At 38.4% G+C, this 12,905-nt stretch overlaps 1 protein-coding gene across 4 annotated transcripts in view; it reads left to right on the top strand.

Annotated features, from left to right (window-relative positions):
- The window catches only part of TTC37 (tetratricopeptide repeat domain 37), an 81,434-nt gene that overhangs the window by 7,109 nt on the left and 61,420 nt on the right, over window positions 1-12,905 (top strand). For all 4 annotated transcript variants that reach the window (XM_034773986.1, XM_034773988.1, XM_034773987.1 and 1 more), the window contains 5 exons: window positions 400-475; window positions 1,946-2,086; window positions 5,276-5,374; window positions 5,479-5,587; window positions 12,397-12,537. In XM_034773986.1, the coding sequence (XP_034629877.1) occupies window positions 400-475; window positions 1,946-2,086; window positions 5,276-5,374; window positions 5,479-5,587; window positions 12,397-12,537 (566 nt within the window). The remainder of the gene's footprint in view (window positions 1-399; window positions 476-1,945; window positions 2,087-5,275; window positions 5,375-5,478; window positions 5,588-12,396; window positions 12,538-12,905) is intronic.

The following is a 12,905-nucleotide window of genomic DNA, read 5'->3' as shown; positions in this document are numbered from 1 at the left end:
AACTTATAAATCACACATCTTTTCAAACATTTTTAATTACTTCTGTTTAAGTAACATCTAAGATAACTATAATTGAAAGATTAGTGGAAAATACTTTTGTTCCAGTTTGTTTACTTGGTGCATTTGACAGCATTTAGGATAAACTGACTATATACAGTCTGTGTAGATTTTTCACACAGCAACTGCAAGAGAAAAACATTCTAAAAAAATTCACCATAGTTGCATTAGGACTTGGAGGCACATATAGTATCTGCAGCAACTTCTAATGCTCTAATTTAAAAAAGAAAAAAACAAGATTTCAAGTTGGCAGTGTCTCTTGAAGAATACATTTCTCCATATTGGTTAGAAATCAGACATGGCCTTTTTGTGGTTTTTTTTTTTTCCCCCATCATCTTCTAGTACTGACAAGCAGAAGTGGTGTGACGTATGTAGGAAACTTGTGGAACTGTATCACCAAGAAAAAAAATACCTAGAGGTCAGTTACTGATTTACTGTCTCTCCTTTTCCTATGCAAATTATTCATTTTCTTTTGCAGTAAGAACTCATCTCTCTTAATTATACACCTGTGTTCTCCCACCAGCACTTACCACTAAATTTAGAGGCAATCTATTGAATTGACGTGTCTTAACATAAAAAGCAATCCTAGAAATGGTTAGTTTACCTTTTATTAAAATGAAGTTGCAATCATTTTGTTCAATATAGTGTTCTGAAATTCACCATGTTGATACGTTGTGTCATATAAACAAATTGCATTAAAATGTTAGTTTCTGGTTGCTGTCAAGCATTTGAATATTTTTCCACATTATTTTTTTTTTAACTCAAGGACTCAGAAGTTGGAAATGCCAGCTCAAAGGATGCCTGTGCAACCTTAACTCTGCCCTCTTGTGCATTATAATACAGTTTGTAATTAAATGATCACATTTTTTCTACAGTACTTTTTCACCTACTCCAGTTTTTTGGAAGTATTTTGATTCCTTGAAGTTTTGAGAACTTTAATATTAGTTTCATAGCAAAAATTCTTTGCCAAGGATGATTATTAGTTTGTTATAATCTCTGGATAGCCTGAATATGCTAAGGGAAATTTTGTTTTCAATGGAAGCAAGGCAGACAAACCTTTCAAACCCTAGATGTAAAATATAAACCCCAGTTTGTTCAGTAGTAGGAAGGATTGAACCTGGGATCTCAGGTTCTAAAAGCATGAGCCTCTGCTGTGTGAGCCAGAAAATCCAGCTCTGGTATCTCAAAACCAGTATCAAACTCATAAATTCAGCTTCCTCTATGTGGTCCAGCCACTAGAGAGAGAGAGAGCCACACTGTGGTTATTTGATACTTACTTTGTTTCACTTCTGTTAACAATCTCAAATTTTATTAGGTATTCCATTCTCTAGCCGAATATAATGTCACTTCACTGCTGGAAAAGAGAATAGTGCTTGGGGATGCTATTTTCTTTTTTAAATTGGTCATCAGAAGTATGGTTTATAACCATACTTTCTGTCATATACTTAATCAACTTCTTTACCTTACATAGTGCATGTAGGGTAGCTTGCTTCTATCAGACCTATTATAATGCAGATTCCTCTATTATGATTGAGTTTTTCAAGGAACACTTGAAGGGTTTCTTTACTGCATTCTGTATAACCCTGTATTCTGTTATACAAGGTTAAATGAGCAATTAAGGACCATCAGCTACATCTGTAGTACTAAACTGCTTAAATACCACTAGTTCTGTTGTCTGTACTAAACAGCATGGTGAAGTAATTTGTCTAACACTCATTAGCCCTATCCTCCTGGCACTCTTGCTAAGTGTTAATGCTATTTCCGACCACTTAATTTGGGAAATTGTAAATCTTATTGGCAAGGGGTTAAAATAAATTGGAGCGATCACACTGGGTATCAGATTTTTAAATGAGTTACAGAATGATTCATTTCTCTTTCCTGTTGACAGGTGGCTCACACATGGCATAAACTGATAAAGATAAAACAGGAGGAAGGTGCAGATAATGCTGAGCTCCACCAGCTATGGAAGAGGCTGATCCAATTACTGCCAGACAGTACACAGAATCAAGATAATGAGACACAGCAGTTGGTAATGTTTCTCCTTCCTACTCAAATCATAGAAATGTAGGGCTTCAGAGGTCAGCTAGTCCACCCCTACATCATGCTGGGGCAAGACCAAGTATATCTAGAGCCTCCCTGACAGGTATTTGTCTAACCTGTTCTTAAAAATCTCCAATGATGCTGTTCCACAATCTCCCTATTCTAGTGCTTAACTATCCTTACCATTAGAAAGTTTTCCCTAATATCTAACCTCAGTCTCCCTTGCTACAGATTAATCTGATTACTTCTTGTCCTACCTTCAGTGGACATTCAGAACAATTGATCACTGTCATCTTTATAACAGCCTTTAACATATTTGAAGACTGTTCTCAGGTCCCTCCTCAGTCATCTTTTCTCAAGACTAAACATGCCTTTTTTTTAACCTTTCCTCATAGGCCAGGTTTTCTAAACCTTTTATCATTTTTATTGCTCTCCTTTGGACTCCCTCCAGTTTGTCCACGCCTTTCTTAAAGTGTAGCTCCTAAAACTGAACACAGTACTTCCACTGATGCTTCACCAGTGCCAAGGAGAGAGGCACAATTACCTCCCGTATCTTTCTTACAACACTCCTGATAAATCATCCCAGAATATTAGCCTTTTTTGCAACTGCATCACATTGTTGACTCATATTCAATTTGTGATCCACTATAATGCCCAATTCTTTTCAGCAATATTACTGGCTAGCCATTCATCATTTTGTGTTTGTGCATTTGATTTTTTTTCTTCTGAAGTGTACTTTGCTGTTGTCTTAATTGAATTTCATCTTGTTGATTTCAGACTAATTCTCCAAATTATCAAGCTCATTTTGAATTCTAATCCTGTCCTCCGAAGTGCTTGCAACCCCTCCCATCTTGATGACATATGCAAATTTTTATAAGCATACTCTCCACTCCATTATCTAACTCAGTGGTTCTCAATCTTTTTTTTTGTGGGCCACTTGAAAATTGCTGAGGACCACTAAATGAGCTTTCCAAATGTTGTTTGTACCATTAGCTAACTATTCTACAGTGCTTTGGATAAAAGTGCTATATTAAAAAAAACCTAAATAATTAACGTTTTTTTGTTCTACAAATAAAAGCACACTTCATATTTTAATATCAGTAGTCTTACCTTTCTAATGCGATGGCTGTGCCCTCTCTCCCCTGCCGCAGCAGCCCTTGAGCTGGGGCTGGGAAGGAGGGAGGTCTCTCCCCCGCCATAGCAGTCACAGAGCTGATGCTGGGAAGGAAGGCCATCTCTCCCTGGTAGCCTCAGCTCTGGAGCTGGGGAAAGTTGCCTCTTTCTCTGGCTGCCGGAGCCCCGCATGTCCCAAATTCCCCCCCATCCCCTCTTCTCACCCCACTGTCCCCTCCCACCTACCCTTTATACCCCCCAAGGCCACTACCTCACCTTACATGTCCATCTTCTCCAGGGTCCAGGCACCTAATTAGTGGAGCCATGCCTGCGTGGCTCCACTAATTAGGTGGTTGGCCCTTTGTTCTCTTGTGTGTGGCCGCCCAGGTGCGCACCCTAGAGGGAACTATCCGCGGACCACCTGATTGGAGCTCACGGACCACTGGCGGTCAACAGACCACAGTTTGAGAACCTCTGATCTAAGTCATTAATGAAAATGAATAATGGTTCTGGATCCAGGACTGACCCCTCTGGAACCCCATTAGCTATACCATTGATAACTACTCTTTGAGTATGTTTTTTTCAAACAGTTATAGTTATTTTAACTAGACCACATTTCCCTAGTTTGCCTATGAGAATGTCACATGGGATTGTGTCAGATAAAATCAAGATATGTCATGTCTACTACTTCCGCCCACCACTAGTAACCCAGTCAAAGAAGGAAATTAGGTTGGTTTGGCATGATTTGTTCTTGACAAATCCATGTTCCTATTGCTTATCATCCTATTGACCTGTAAGTGCTTATAAATTGATGGTTTAATAATTTGTTCCAGTGTCTTTTGAGGTTTCGAAGTTACGCTGACTGGTCTATAATTCCCTGCGTCCTTTTTGTTCCCCTTTTTAAAGATAGGTACTATGTTTGCCCTTCTCCAGTCCTGTGGGATCTCACTCATCCTCCATGAATTCTCAAAGATTATCACTAATGGTTCCAAAATTCCTTCAGCTAGTTCCTTAAGTACCTTTAGGTGAATTTCATCAGACTATGACAACTTCAATACATTTAACTTAACTAAATATTCTTTAATCCATTCTTTCTCTATTCTGGCCTGTGTTCCTTCCCCCTTGTTGTTAATGTTAATTGTGTTAAGCATCTGGTCACAATTAATCTTTTTAGTGAAGACGGAAGCAAAATAGCCATTACACACCTTAGTGGATATAGACAACTAGACTTCGGGTAAAATTTTAAAAAGTGCTTAAGTGACATAAAGAGCCCAAGACCCACTGACTTTCAGTGGGATTTAGGCTTTTGAAATTTTGCCCGTAGGTTCCTAAATCACTTAGGCTCTGCTCCACAAAGGTATTCCACTGAAATCAGTGGAAGTTGGGAGCCTAAATAACGTTGTGGACTGGGGCCATAGACCCTTTAAAAAATATTACACACTGTGTCCCTCAGAGTATTGGTAATAGAAATGAAATTCGGAGAATTTTCTGGTGATGGAATTATACGCTTTTGTAAAGCCCCTGTGCAAAATAATGTAGTGTCTTACATAACTGCTGATTTAAAAAAAAAAATCTTTCGTGAAGCATTATTTTTAAAAGCTCAGATTCATTTTGGTAGTGTGAAGGTTCTATCTTAGAGGCACACAAGATAGGAACATCAAAATGAAAACTTGCATACCAGTATTTAAAAGTTATTTAAGCACATAGCTCTCATAATAGATAGTGTTCACATGTGCTCTTTTTGTACATATCTTATGCCACTGCATGGATTAGATTGTTTACCTTCTTCAACTAGTAGCAGATTTACTACCAGGATTTGAACACTATATGAATAATATTTGAGTATGAAGAACCACCCTGTTATGTATTTTGCTCTTTGCACAACAGAAGTTCTATGAAGGACCACATTGGCACAGTGGGGCCAAATATACATATTATAATCATGTTCATGGTATACTACGCCCTGTTTAGTCACCCAAAACCATGACTAAATTTCATAAGTTCACCGTTTGTTGCTTTTCTTGCTAATTCACACTGTTGTACACTTACCAATTTCTTATTTCAGCTTTTGACTGCATTAGAACATGCAGTGAACTCTGCAGACACAGTTCCCAGTGAAGACCATGAAAAGCTTTATAAAAACTTCATTCAGTGTTTGTCAAAAGTAAGAACAGTTTAATTTATAGTCTCTTCAATAACACAAATAACATCTAATAATACTGCACGAATAGCTAAATAAATTGCTTTGACTTTTTTCCCCCTTACAAGTTTCCTCATGAGACTGCTAGGCTGAAGAAGGCCTGTGATGATATGATGGTTTTGTATCCTACCATGAGTTATCCTTTAGAAGTGCTCTGCTTGCACTTTATTCAGTCAGGTGAGTGGGATGGTTTTGGTTCATTTTTGTTGTTCCAAATTTTGTATCTTTTCACTGTGACTTTTGTCTTGCCCTTCACTCCCCCAGTCCTTCTCATAAAAAAGGGAACCAGTCTTTCAAGATCTATTACTTCACTTTGTTGAGGAAAGTTGTAGTTTGAGGCAGCTTGCACCACTTTTCAGCACAAATATATTGTCTATATTAGGTGCTATGTTTCTACCACCATGGAGAGGAAGACAGTTCTGTCCTAAACCATAATGTCTCAGAACTGTGAAAGTTAGTACTACTGTGCCATCAAAGGACTGCTTAAAAAAAATAAGTGTTTTTTGTTCAACACCAGTTCTGGATTCTTGATTCCTTTGTTGGCAGTGTAACCAGTGCCATGGGAAGAGTGCTTCATGATGCTCAAAAGGAGCCTCTCTAGATAAATGAAGAGTAGCTACATGAGGTTTGAAGAGAATCCTGTTTACTTGTCTTTGATGGAAAGGATGGTGACAATTAAACAAAGCTCTAGAGATGGCTAAAGTGAGAGAATTGGTGAACCAGTATACCCCCTATCCTCTTGGCAGGAACATTCATGAATCTTTCTCCACAAGACTTCCTGGTGGGTGGAGAGTAAACAGGGCTTTTTAGGGTATTTCAGTGAAGTGAAGGAAAGGGGTCTTTTTAAAAAACAGATTTGTTTGTTATATGCTTTAAGAAGGCAGCATGCTGTCTTCCACAGTGCTGGGTTTGAAACTGTTAAATTTCAGTTTTGAGCACTCACTATTGCATTAATATTGTACAAGTGAATAGTGATTTTAGATGTGTTAGCTTTGGGTGTCACAGCTGAGACCTTAAAGGGGCCAGAAGTGACTTTCAAGTTGGACACCCCCCAAAAAACTATGTGTAAATATACAGTCATATTGACCAGGAATGTCACACAAAAACTAAGTAGAAATATATGCCAAGAATCCATACAGAAATTCCTGTGTTTTTTAAACAATAAAGCTGTATAATTTCCTTTGTTAGGAGTGGAAGAATGCCAATGAGTACCAAGTTTCAGGGAGCTAGGCATCATGAAAGTAATACATGAGCAGAAAAATGGTAATACAGAACTCTTAATTTCAGTGTTTTAAATAATTGAACCCAGTGGAAAGGAACCAGCAAGAACAAACCAAACAAGCATAATTCATCTACAAGAAGAGCTAGTATATAGTATTTTGTATCACAGCAGAACAATCCAGAACATGTGCATTCCATTAAATTAAACATAAGTCTGAATCCAAATATGTAATCAGGCTTTTATGCTTAAAACAAAGAGAAGGTAATTGTTAAGCTCATTCTGTTTCTTTGTGACTTTCCTGAGCATCTTAACACTGAAGTTCCACCTCAAAATAGATATGGCTTGCTGCTCTGGAATGCACTGATCTGCACCAGGCACAAAACTGCTGAATTCACTCCTCCTTGCAAAGAGTCATTTATTATTTTCATCTCTATGTGCCTGGACCAGTATTGGTAAAATGAATCTTAACTATCCAACCATATAGTTTCCAGGGCTTTAACAGTTTTCAGTGTTCTCTCTTTATCCTTATTGGAATAAGCAGACATCCATTTCAGTTACAGTTATTCCATTAAATTCAATGGAATTACTGATCCTATGCCAGTGGTGAACTTGTTCAGAGACAAAAGGAATTCCTACTGGCCGTGGAATTTGCTGAGTGATCTTGGCCAAGTCACTTCACTTCGCTGTGCTTGATTCCCTTCCAACCCTTTGTCTGTCTTGAAAGATTATAAGCCCTGTGGGGAAGAGACTGTCTTTTATCTAGGTGTTTGCATTGTGCCTAACATAATGGGACCCTGATTGCAATTGGGGTTTTCTTAGCACCACGTATAATACACTGTATAGCCTAAATGTAAAGATTAAACAGTGATTTCTTTATTGTAGTGTGCCGATACTACGTTGCAGTCCATTTATACATAAATAGTCATTTAGCGCTCAGTTTTGCACTTTAAGAAACGTGGACTTGAAACTGCACTCAAATTCTGGCATGTGTTCACTTATTTATAGAACATAAAAACATTGTAAAGATGTTATGGCCAGCACCTCAAAGATCACAGAATATAATACTGTACACAATATCTAAACAAATTTTACAAGGTATATTGTTTAGGCCATGCTTCCATTTTCTACAGGCTAATCCAGGTTAAACAAATATATAAAAAGTTCTAATTGAACAATCATAGAAATTTAGACCAAGATCTTGAAAAATGAGTGTCTACTCTAAAGGTAAGGCTCGCAGATCCATATTTAAGCACCCAAATAAGTGACTTTAGGGCTACTATGATTTATGCTGTCAACCAGCCTCAGAATTGGGGGAACATGAACGTGGCTTAATGCCACCTTTTTCTCCACTTCTGAGCTGTGCCAAGCACATCTAAAATACAGTACAGGATTTGGTCTGGAGTGTTGAAGCTAAAGAAACAGGGAAGTCAGTTGAATCCCATCTCTGTACAATTATGGAAATTAGAAATTTTGAATCTAGCAGTAGAATCTCTCAAATTTGTCTTCACTCTTCTGGTAGTGAGGTGCCACAATTTCTCTCTCTAAAAATGTTATGGGTTTATCGTCAGTTAAAAAATTCTTGTCATCATTGATAATGCAACATTTTGGTGATTGATACAGCACCAATTGTAGAAATTTCTGCTTTCGGAAAATCCAGTTTGCCTCATCTAAGTTGTTGCTTAGGAAAATATGAATACAAAAATGACTCTCTTTAGACAAAGATCACAGGTAATGGTAACCGACAGCCTTCACTCTTCCATGAATATTTGTGCAAATTCCCAGGATTCTGAACACTGTAACCTCTAAAGGTGGATTTAATTTTGCTTTGAGTAATTTAAAAAAGGGGGTTGATTTCACTAATAAGATGTAGCCCTTCTTATCCCTCATAGATTTGTTGGCCCCAGTATTCAGGATTCCTTAACACTAGATACTTTTAAAATTTCCATTTTTAATAATCTAATTTCAAGATATGTTTTTTGTAAGAGATCTTGACCAAGCTTCAGCTTGCTCTAGGAGACTAGGTATCCAGCTTGGATTCATTTTTAAAGGCATGAAATAGTTGGCTATCCCAGCAGAACCCTTCTACTTGAGAATTTCTCAGTGAGATTACAGGGTGCAAAGTAGACTGAGGGAACAGTTACCCTGAGTTGTGGCCTCCCCTGAACAGTCAGTACCTGCTTCTGCTACTTCTGAGATTATGGCAATGGCTTACAAACTTACATGGATATAACTACATCACTCAGGGGTTTGAAAAATCCATATCCCTGAGTGACGCAGTTATACTGACTCTACCCCCAGTGTAGACAGCTCTGTGTCAATGGGAGGGCTTCTCCCATCAACATAGCTACCGCCTCTCATGGAGGAGGATTATTAACTACTCTGACGGGAAAAGCTATCCTGTCGGTGTAGTAGCATCTGCAATGAAGCGCCCTAGTGGCGCAGCTGTGCTGATGCACTGTTTTAAATTTGGACCTACCCTTAGTATGCTGAATCTTCATGACTTTATTTTCCAGCACTTGTGTATAAAATTTTCTGGAGTTGGCATTTTTTTGGGTGATATTGTGTGTACAATCTTATAGAATGTGGCTTCTTTCTAGGCCCCCTATATACAGCGCTGCTCATTTGACTTATGTGCCTTATGTATGTTCTGCTGCCCTGCCACCTGGCATCAGCAGCACAGGTAACACAATGTATAATAAATTGAGAACCACTGAGTTAAAACATTTGTACTGTAGATTTTTAAAACAACATATATTATGTAAAGTTTTACAAATAGGAAATGCTCATGATCAGAAAATAATATGCTCTAAAAATAGACGATTTTGGTGTGTGTGTGTGTGTGTGTGTATATATATATATATATATATATATATATATATACACACATATATCCATGTTCCATTAATGCCATGCAGAAATGCCAGATGCATGTACATCCATCTGAAGAATTACTTTAATCTGTCTTTAATTTTTTTAAACCATTTATTACATTTGTGTCTTGCTTTCTACCATGGATCTCTGCCTTCCTTCCCCAAGTCTGCCTATAACTTCAAAGCTGCCACAAACATGGGAAAGCACAGATGTTGTATTTTCTTTTAAAAGATTGCACAAATTCATTTACTGTGCCACTAGGGCTGCAATTTTCTAACAATAATTGTATTTCCCTTTTGTATTGGTAACTAAAGATGAGCAGGTTGTGTATGCATATGGGAAATATCACTGACATCCTGATGTGCTAACTGATCCCCAAAATGGATAATCTATCAATCAACGGGCAACTGAAATATTAGAAATAAATTCTTGTCTTTAACAAACTGCACCATAAAGTAGGAGAGTCACCACCCAAACTTTTTTTGGTTTAACTGTGCTGCATAGTTTATACACAGGATGAATCTTATTTCAGCGGCTCTTAGAATATCTTACCTTAATGACATGGTCATTTAGACCAGGCTGGAAAGTCATCTTGATCACTTGGGAAGTTTAATCTTGCCTGTAGCTCATGTAGGGTTGATAACCTTCCAGCACACACACAGAAAAGAGACTGCAGGGATAATTTTAAAGTGGAAGTAAGTCCTGAAATATGCACAGTAAAGTAAGTTCTGCAAATGCATATGCTTACTTTTTAAAAAGTGACATTTGTTCTCTTGTAGGTTTGAGTGGGAACTACAGATACCTTGTATCTATATTTTCATGTTGATGCTTCTCATAATCCATATTAAATCAATAAACTGTCTACACTGGTGGTTCTCAATCTATTTACCATTGTGGGCTGCATATGCAGCTCTCTGTTATGTGGGCCGCATCCACAGAATATATATGCTACCTGTATGGTCAGGAGGATGTCACATGGGCCGCAGCTGTGTTGAAAACTGCTGATCTACATGGTATTAAGCTTAACTAGGTTTCAATCATCTTCCACATGAAGGACAGCCTGCTCAGTTTCCAAGTCCTTCAAACCCTTCCAGCAGCATTTTGCCCTCTTAGGTACAATCTCATGTCTTTCTCTGTCTGCTGGGCCTCTTGACCCCAGTATGAACTAGTATGATATTTCTCTGGAGTTGTTTACCTGTGCCAGAATCTGTAGTAATTAACCCTCCCCCTACCCTCCCCAATTTTAATTATCAGGGGGTGAGACTTGGTAACCCTCCCTGATGGGGCTAGACTACAAGTTATATATAGCATTTGTAGATACACAAGTTTATGACAAATCCTATGGCACATCTCAATATATTAACTAGTCTTTTGAAGTTTCCATACTTCCATGGTTTCACATCTACTACAATGGTGAGATAGAGGAGTGGAGTATTTGTCTAGTTACAAGTTCCTGAGTGAAATTCTTGAAGTGAGATGGCATGGGCTTCTTTCTTCCTCTCCTGTGCTGTAGTGATGGCCTCTGGTTCAGTAATGTTTGTACGTGCTGTCCATTTTTACAAGTGGTTTGAACTGAAACTTGGCTGCTATGAGAGCATTTAAGCCACTGTAATTACTGATTAACAAGGGTTTATGTTGTTCAATCCTTTTTCCTCTGGAGTTAAACTGGGCATTCCTTTGTTCTTAGTGCCTTAGGAGACCACCAGGAGTGAACTTGCTGTTAGGTCCTTTGGGAAGGGGAGAAGGTACAAGAAACTAAGGGCTATGTTCACAAAGAAACTAAAGCACCTAGAAAATCACTTGGATTCACAAAGCCTGGGTTAGGTGCCTAAACTCCTGATACAATGAGTGGGAAGAGATAGGTGCTTTAGAATGGGATTCACAAATTCAGCATGGTAGGCGGGGAACCTCCTAAACTAACCACTGGGAAATGCCAAGCTGAGGGGGTATGTGCTAAGCCCTGCCCCTCTCACAGAGAGAGGTGCCAAGTCCATGCTTCAGGGAAGCACCTCCCTCTTGGGATTCTCAGGTGCAGACCCTCTTTTGGAGTTAGGCACCTTTGGTGTTTTTGGGGTGGGAGGAGAAAGATTCCCTCCCTTAAAACTGTTAGCTCAGTAGTTAGGGACTCACCTGAGATGTGGGAGTCCTCTGTCCACCTGAAGGCAAGAAGGTATTTGAACAGGAATTGGCTACCTCTCAGATGAGTACTCCAATCACTGAGCTATAGGATATTCTGATGTGGGGCTCCCTCAGTCTCTCTCCTGTTGAAGCTGTTCCACTGAAAAAAATAATTTGGAAAAAAAAAAAAAAAAAGGGTAATTGGAATAGGGGGACTGGATCCTGGGTCTCCCATCTGAGTGCTCGAAACACCAAGCTACAGAGTCATTCTCATGCTTGCACGCTTTCTCTCTCATCTAACTATTCTTTCAAATTGCATTATGTAGTCAGACTGTAAGGGACTCGTGGGATGGGGAATTCAGGCAAGCATTAATTTTGGCTTGTTGTAGCAGGTGGGATCTTCACTGGGCTAAATTGAAAGGCCTATCTAGAAAGTAGTTTCCCTTGATGAGGATATGACCTTTAGCAATTTAACTTGAGTGGCTAAATCCAAATTCCAGACTTACAAATTTTGGTATGTGGTTCAGAGGTATTAAGTACCTGTAGTGTTTCTTGACTCTGTTTGTATAGTACTTCTGAAAACTGGTTGCTCGTTTTAGAAATTACTGTATGGTAGGAAACTGCTACTAAAAATTCAGCCCAATTAGGTCTGATGGCTAAGTAAATTAATTTCTTTCTAAATCTGTTGATTTAAATTTTTAAATCTTCTTGTGACTTTTGGTTATTATGCACCATCAAACTGTGGTTATGAGAAATTTTCTTTTTGTGATACTAGGCGGTTTCACTGAAGAGGCCCTGCGTTGTTGTTGCAGGCTTATGGAGATGGACTCAAGTAGCAGCCCGGGCCTTATTGGTTTAGGTATCAAATTCCTCCAAGAAAAAAAATATGAAGAAGCTGTCAAGAGCCTAACTGAAGGTAAACATGTAATATGAAAGGAATGGATAACATGTTGCATAGTAATGAATATTTCTGCTAGGTACAATTGCTAAATTATACTGGATTTATTTTAGGCTTTGTGCTCAAAGTGGAATCAGCTAAATATTTTATAATTAGGTAAAACAAGCAGTAAATTTAGAGGGACATTGCTTGAAATCTAGCCAATTTTTTAAAAAAAAAGTTAAAAGGTGTTTCGGTTACTATATCTGCTCCTTATCAATTCTGAAATGTTTCTATAAGTGTGTTCCTTCTTCTTCTTCTTCTTAACTTTTTTCCCCTCTCACCCTGTTGCTGAGTCAAACCCCACACAAACCCAAGGGCAGAGGATGCATATTATACAAAAGAAA

The sequence above is a fragment of the Trachemys scripta genome, chromosome 6 (assembly GCF_013100865.1).
Source record: "Trachemys scripta elegans isolate TJP31775 chromosome 6, CAS_Tse_1.0, whole genome shotgun sequence".
Taxonomy (NCBI): domain Eukaryota; kingdom Metazoa; phylum Chordata; order Testudines; family Emydidae; genus Trachemys; species Trachemys scripta.
The sequence above is the reverse complement of the archived record's forward strand: the minus strand, read 5'-3'. Positions and strand labels throughout refer to the sequence as shown.